This window comes from Orycteropus afer, unplaced genomic scaffold, assembly GCF_000298275.1.
Source record: "Orycteropus afer afer isolate SDZICR_OR568_19922 unplaced genomic scaffold, OryAfe1.0 scaffold01013, whole genome shotgun sequence".
NCBI classification, from domain to species: Eukaryota; Metazoa; Chordata; class Mammalia; order Tubulidentata; family Orycteropodidae; genus Orycteropus; species Orycteropus afer.
In genome coordinates, this window is record NW_006922600.1 from 170,970 (window position 1) to 178,232 (window position 7,263).

General features: G+C 39.5%; 1 protein-coding gene across 1 annotated transcript; it reads left to right on the top strand.

Annotated features, from left to right (window-relative positions):
• Positions 1–1,893: 1,893 nt before the first annotated feature.
• On the top strand, positions 1,894–3,942 carry PWWP3B (PWWP domain containing 3B). Its single transcript, XM_007958564.1, has one exon. The coding sequence runs from the start codon at positions 1,894–1,896 to the stop codon at positions 3,940–3,942; it is 2,049 nt and encodes a 682-aa protein (XP_007956755.1).
• Positions 3,943–7,263: the final 3,321 nt, after the last annotated feature.

Here is a 7,263-nt window from a genome sequence, read left to right on the forward strand (position 1 = left end):
CTTCCGTAGTGATACTGCCTCGGAAACCCAAGGAGGGGTCGCTATGAGTCGGGGCCGACTCGACGGCAAATAACAACAACAACAACAACAAGGCCCTGGGCAGGCTGCATTTCTGGCTTTAGTCACAAGAGGGCGTCTGTCAGGTTTCCTAAATTTTCTCCAGGTGACCATTTTTCTGAAGTTCACAAACAAGCAATGAAACACGTATGTCTCAGCAGACTGTGAGACAGCATGTAAGGTGTGATTGCAAATTCCATCCAAAAAATTGCACATGTGTAGCAGAAAAAGCTCCACACGAGGACTGATGGGAGGATTCAAACAGAAAACTTAGAAAAGTAGTAGGTCCATAGTAGACACAAGGCGACTATCACCTCATTCTCTCCTGTGCCACCTCATAGTACATTGTGGACGAGATTTTGTCTAATTCCTGTGTTCTGGAATGACATGCCTGCTAGAATTTTGGTAGGGACATTTCTTTACCCCTTTTCCAGTTAATTGATTTGATTTCCTGTAAGCGGAGAATCTGCGTGTGATGCCAGTTGAACCCCAGAAAGGCCGTGCCACTGCAGGCGTGCCCAGCGGGACAGAGGATCTGCTGGACCAGCAGCTGGAGTGAGAAGCCATACAGCCCCACCCCTACCCCTGGGTAAGACTGCTCCCATTTTACAAAACATTTCGTATTAAAAACATGTTGAGAACTCGGGGAATAACTTACTTTGCTTCCTGCTTTACAGCCATAGCATTTTAAATTAAAAGTTGCATTTCCTATTAAAATCATGTAAGGTTGAGATTTTGAGGTACAATTCATTTTTCTCCCTGTTCTGCAGCTATAATGTTTTGTAATTGAAAGTCATAGCTTCTGGTTGTGGGAAGGAATCTGATGTATAAAGCAATGTGAAGAAATCATGCAAGGAAGGCATTCAGGTGACTGTCTGAGATCCCAGCCAACTGCCTGACTCTCAAAATATCCTTGATAACTACCCTATCCAGTTAGTAACCATAACAGCCATTCCCAGTATCTACCTCCTAAGCTCATTTTGAATGAGATCGCTGTGTTAACTGAATCCAAGAGGTACAGATCCTAGAATATATGTCTGGTTGCTTTGGGTGGACAAGGAAGCACTTGCAGCTTAAAATTCTGAAACTGCATTCTGTTAGAATAGTGCTTCTCAAAGAGTGCTTCCTGAACACATGGCATTAACATCATTTGAGAACTTATTAGAGATGTAAAGTTGGGGACCCAACCCAGATCTTCTGAATAAAACTCTCAGAATGAGGCCCAGAAATCTAGTTTCAACAAGTCTTATAGATGATTCTGATGCATGCTAGGTTAGGAGAGCCATTGCTTTAAGGTATAATACTAGGGCCATAAAGCTACCAAAGTGTCCGCTACATAAAGTCCCTGACCCAGCTCCATGGGCCTGTGCACATATTCACTCCTTAATAAGCATGTATAATAGTAAAGTCAAGTTGTTGGAATTGATACTATGGAACCTTTCTCTGGTTCTTAGCCCCCACCCTATATTATGCTGCATTTTCCTCGTCTGATGTCCCACTGAACATTGTTGTTCTTTTATTTTATCTCTTCTATATTCATAGTTGTTTACACCTTCTACTTTGACAAAAGAATTTTATTTGCTAATATTTTTCTTCTTTTCTTTCTCCCTATTCCAGTATTTTCCAGCATTGTCTCATTCAAACCACGTTTAAGAATCCTTCAGAGTTTCAGGTGGAAGAGAACAGGCTGTAAAAGCTGTAAACCTTCTTTAGTATTAAGACAAAAGAAACCTCCTTAAGAATATAGTTTTGGGGAGGGCCTGTCTTCTGTGGCAAAAAAAGCCAGATACTCAAACTTCTGAAAATAACCAGGTGAGACACTAATCTTAAGTCATAATGGATGCTGAGTACGTCTTATGCATCTGGAAAGACCAGTTATGGCCAGCAAAGGTTTTATCTAGATCTGAGACATCATCGAATGATGATGAAAATGAGGCATTTTCTGTAGAAGTTCAAATACTCTCACTAGATGAAAAAATTAAAGTGGAAAGCACAAAAATAAAGAACCTAAATAAATCTCAAATTGAAGACATTTATTCCTCACTAGCATCACAGTCTGAAGTCAGTGGTATACCTAGAGAGGAAACAGCCTATGAAAGATCACTTAAAGTGGCACTGGATATTCTGGCTGAGAGAACATGTTTTAGTCAAGCAACCACTTCAGGTGAAGAAGAGACCTGTATACTGCCTCAGAATGGACCACACAGGCGATCTGATTCACCCCCTCGGAAAAAGTATCGGAAGTGTGCAGGGGACCTAGCAGAGAGTCTTGAGGAAAGTGAAAACCCAACACACCTGTTGGTATCTTCACAGAGTGATGATTCTCTGTATGATGATAAATCCCAGGTACACATAACTGAAATGGAAACAAGGGCAGCACAAAACTCTAACTCGTGCCAAAATTTCCCTGCATTTTTCGAAGACGACGATGAGAAAGAGAGCAAGGAAAATATCGATATCTCCACAGTTATGTCCTTGTATTCCACAGTCAAAGAAGAGGAAAAATATGTTAAAGATGAAAATTTTGTTCCAATTTTGCCATCAGATAGCCTCACTGTGTTCAAAGCTTTGAAAGAGGAGCCAGATGACACCTGGCCAGAGACCCTGGCTGCTTTCCCTGAGTGTTCTTCCTTCTCAGAGAATACTGAGGATCCAGGAGAAGGTCCCTCACATGCACGTGTAGATGTCAGCCAGAATCAGCCTTCCATAGAATCAGAGATAGGTGCTGTGACATTGCCTGAATGTGGTGCAGGAGAATTCCAGGGTTTACTTAGTGCCTCTAGCCATGTCCTAGATCTTTTGAATAGTGAAGGAAATCTTGAGAGACTGGATTTGGAGGACTTTGAAGGAGAACTTCAAGGCAAGTCATTGCATCTAAAATCTCTAGATACTTCTATGTTAGATGAAAGTGAGGAAGATGAAGAACTGCCACGCTTCGTTTTTCATTATGAGCCACGTTCGTTTGAGACAGGAATGATAGTCTGGTTTAAATATCAAAAATACCCATTTTGGCCAGCAGTGGTTAAAAGCATCAGGCGAAAAGAACGGAAAGCAAGTGTGCTTTTTGTTGAGGTGAGCATGAGTCCTGAAAAGCGAGGCGTTAGAGTGCCCTTTAGAAGACTAAAGAAATTTGACTGTAAAGAAAAACAGGCACTAGTAGATAAAGCCAGGGAGAATTATAGTGAAAGTATTGACTGGTGTCTATCTCTCATTTGTGACTACAGAGTTAGGATAGGTTGTGGTTCTTTTGTGGGCTCTTTTTTTGAGTATTATGGTGCTGACATCAGTTATCCAATTAGAAAAGAAATGAAACGGGATACCCTGAGGGATATTTTTCCAAAACTGCACAATGAAGGGACTGTGAAGGCTTTGGTCGTGGCTTCCAAGACCAAGAAAGTGTCCTTCCAGAAAATTCTGCCTGACCGAATGAAGGCCGCTCGAGACCGAGCCAACAAGAATCTAGTAGACTTCATCGTGAATGCAAAGGGAACAGAGAACCATCTTCTGGCCATTTTAAAAGGCAGGAAAAAGTCCAGGTGGCTGAAATCATTTTTGAATGCTGATAGATTCATGCCCTGTATTGAAACCTACTTTGAAGATGAAGATCAGTTGGATGAAGTGGTAAATTATTTACAAGAAATCTACAGTCAAATAGATGAGGGGCTGCGGAGACGGATAAGAAATGACCAAGTCAATTTTCTTATGGAAGTTCTTCTGCCAGAAGCAATCATTTGTTCAATCTCTGGTGTGGATGGATTAGATTACAAAGAAGCTGAAGCAAAATATCTAAAAGGACCATGCCTAGGCTACAGGGAAAGGGAATTATTTGATGCAAAAATCTTATTTGAAAAGAGAAGGAAACCACCAACAAATGAATCTCATTAAATCTCCTGAGAGTCTAAACCATAACAGGGAGCTTTCATAAATACTTGTTCTAAAAAAAAATCTCCAAACGATTTTCTCTAAATGTAAATATTTTCTGGAAATGGGAGAGTGTGCAGTTTTTGAGACCTTTACTTAATCTCTGGGTATCACTATATCTTCATTGCCTTTTCTTGCGCTTCTTCAAAATCAGTTTTGTTAACATATTTCAGCAATTCTATTTTCCTGTACATTTTCACAGTGCATAATTCCTAAATTTTTAAGGGAAAAATATTTTGCTTTATGACATTTTTGTCTATACTGTGTATTTAAATACAATGTGTGCAATCATTTTCATATTAAAAATATGAAATGTGAATAGTATCTGATATTAAGCAAGATAATCTGAAAAAAGTCTAAAGGAAGCATCAGTTATATATATATATATATTTTTTTTTTGCTTAATTTTTTATGAAATGTTGGGTTATCTCTTAAGATAGCTGAATTATTTTTCCTGCCATGCCTATTTATTTTTGGAAAAAATAAATCTCTGAGAGACAGAACCAAAGATAGAGAAGCTTTGCTATATATGATAACTAACTTCAAATGCTTTTGCAAGAAAACAATCTGAAATCCAAATATAAAGTTACTGGATTATCTGCATGTAGTGTGTGGGTGAATGACATCTCAGCAAGCAGACATCATTTTGGAAGCCTTGAGCAAGATTGTTCACTGTACACTTCCCTGGAATTCCATTTATGGGAGTGTCTACCATTGGCCGAATGGTTTCTTAGATAGACTTCTGGCTGTCTTAACTGACAGTGACTGGATCTTCTTAATTGCCATCTGCCTCATGTGGAAGGCAGCTAGAGTCATTGTATTCAGAGTCTGGCTACTCTAGACTTATGAATCCAGGCTGACCACTTAAGAGCGCATCTAGTTTTAAATAAACTATAGAAAAAGCAGTCACTTTTCTTCTGAGTCTTGTATCTTCAAAAACGTAGTCATTCGTCTCAAATCAAGCAAGCTTTATCATCTGGCTTATTCATAGGGTAGTAGCGCTAACAGGTTCCAACAGTGTAGATGCTGATTGGTAAGTCATTCCAGGCTGTAAAAAGCACAGCTTTGAACCAGTTCTTCTGATTCAGCCTGCTGGAAATTTGTATTTGCATTTCCACCCCAGGTAGACTGAATCAGAATCTCCATTTTAACAAGATCACCAGGTAATTCTTCTAGATCCGCAAGGGATCATGTTTAAATGTAGATTCTGATTCAGTCTATCTGGGGTGGAAATGTAGAATCTTAGCAGGGCATCAAACAGGAATAAACTGGATTGAAGCCCTGGCTACAAGCAAGTTGTAGATGGACCAGGATCTGGGAATATGGAAACGGATCACAGAAAAAAGTCTCCATTCGGCTAAATAGGGCGATTATCCAAATATGGTTAAACGTAAGTGAAAGTTACAATCTGAAGCCAATGAATGGTTTATCCTAACTTGAAACGAGCCTTTTTGTGAGAAAAAAATGTTAGAAAAGCTGGTTTATTTAAAATATTTGATGTGAAAATAAATACTAAAGGCTTAACAAATCTGACTGCCTTTTTCTTTAACCTCTTAGTGTGTTTTATATGTCACATATGTTGTGTGTTCACATGGCCACGTGGTGTGTTTTTGTTTGTTTGTTTGTTTAATTTGTAAAAGGCATTGAGTTTTCAAACCAAAAAAAAAAATCATAACCTTTGTATCTTCCACCTAGGACTTTCATTCCATCATAGTACAGATTGTACAACTATATAAATGGTGTGTGCTTTTTTTTTTTTTTAAGATACATACAATCTGGAAGTTTTGCTTGTTGTAATTGTCACCTTTTAAATGTTCATTATAAACTATCTTGTCATTCTAAATAAATATTAATTTTCACGCATGATTTTGTATTATTTTAGAAAAGGGCCTTCCAAATCAAATAAGCTTCTGATCCATAGAACCTGCTTTGAACCCTGCCTGAAAGAGACCTGGACTCATCAGGCATACTGTCTGTACAAACCCATTTTATTTGCTCCAGGCCCTGAGAAGTATTTGACAACAGACAATCATCATGCTACACACACACACACACACACACATACCTTATTCCCTGAGAAAATACATTTCAGTTGATCTGTAACACTGTTTCTCTGATTACAGTGTATTACCTACCTTTGGCTTTCTCACTGGAACTGTTTCTAGGTTTAAATATTTTTTTACTACCTCATCCATTCATTCATGGCATCCATGAGGTGGAAACCAATTGAGATTTAAGGATGGTCTCTGAGGACACATTCCAGGTCCATAGAAAGGACATGTTAATACTGTGACCCAGGGGGCAGTCTACTTTCTCAGATGACTGGGATGTACCATTTCATTCTCATAGAAATATTTACCAGAGTCATGGGCTGAATGCTTGGATCTGAAAGCCAGAGTCCCTAGATTTCCCCATATTTGTAAGGTGTGGGTGTCTGGTGTGAGGTGAAGTGAGGGGCCTGATGCCTCCTAGGATGTCATATGGCATATGTTGAAGTAAGGGAGACGTGCCTCAGACAAGCATGTATTCTCTTCTTTGCATCTGGGGCCATTGGATGGCATTTGGGCATGGAGGTGGATTTGTGCCTGTGTGGACTCAGATCCTTTCTGGCCTGAGCAATTGTTAAGGCAGATTTAAGATGGCCATCACCTGGATCTCTAACACCAGTTTGTGTGTCTAATGGGAAATCTGTCACATATCCTAACCCACTGGGTTAAAAGACCATCTCCTCCAATCATAAGGCAGACTTCTAAGTATCAGGCCCAGATTCTAAGTTTTTCACAGCTGCAAGGAAGCAATACACAGCATTTGGATGTGGCAGTCTGCTTCCATAAAGATTCACAACCTTGGAAAAACCCTATGAGGCAGTTCTACTCATAAAGGGTTGCTATGAGTCACAGTCGACTCCACACAATGGGTTTGGTTTGGGTTTTGATATCAATATATGGATGCTGATAGGGAAAAAAAAATGGAACCCTGGCACCTGAAATGGTATTAAGCATGAGAATCTTGGATACTTAAAATCCCCTAGGGCCTCAACCTGGCAGAAGCTGTCCCCTAACCCCTTGTTATTAGTGAGCAGACTCCTCATTCCTGGACACCATTTCAAAAGATCAAATCCAATGCTGATGTTTTTCGTTGTTTCAAACTCATTCATGGATAAGGTATCACAGCACAAGGAGCATAAAACAATCTATTTAGGTAAAAGATATATTAAGAAGGAACTCGAGGGCACAGCTACTATGTGCTAGCATGAACTAGGATAATATGTGTGAGAATGGATTT

Excerpts from the sequence above, each read along its gene's own strand:
- PWWP3B (XM_007958564.1), top strand. The coding sequence starts at position 1,894 with ATGGATGCTGAGTACGTCTTATGCATCTGGAAAGACCAGTTATGGCCA.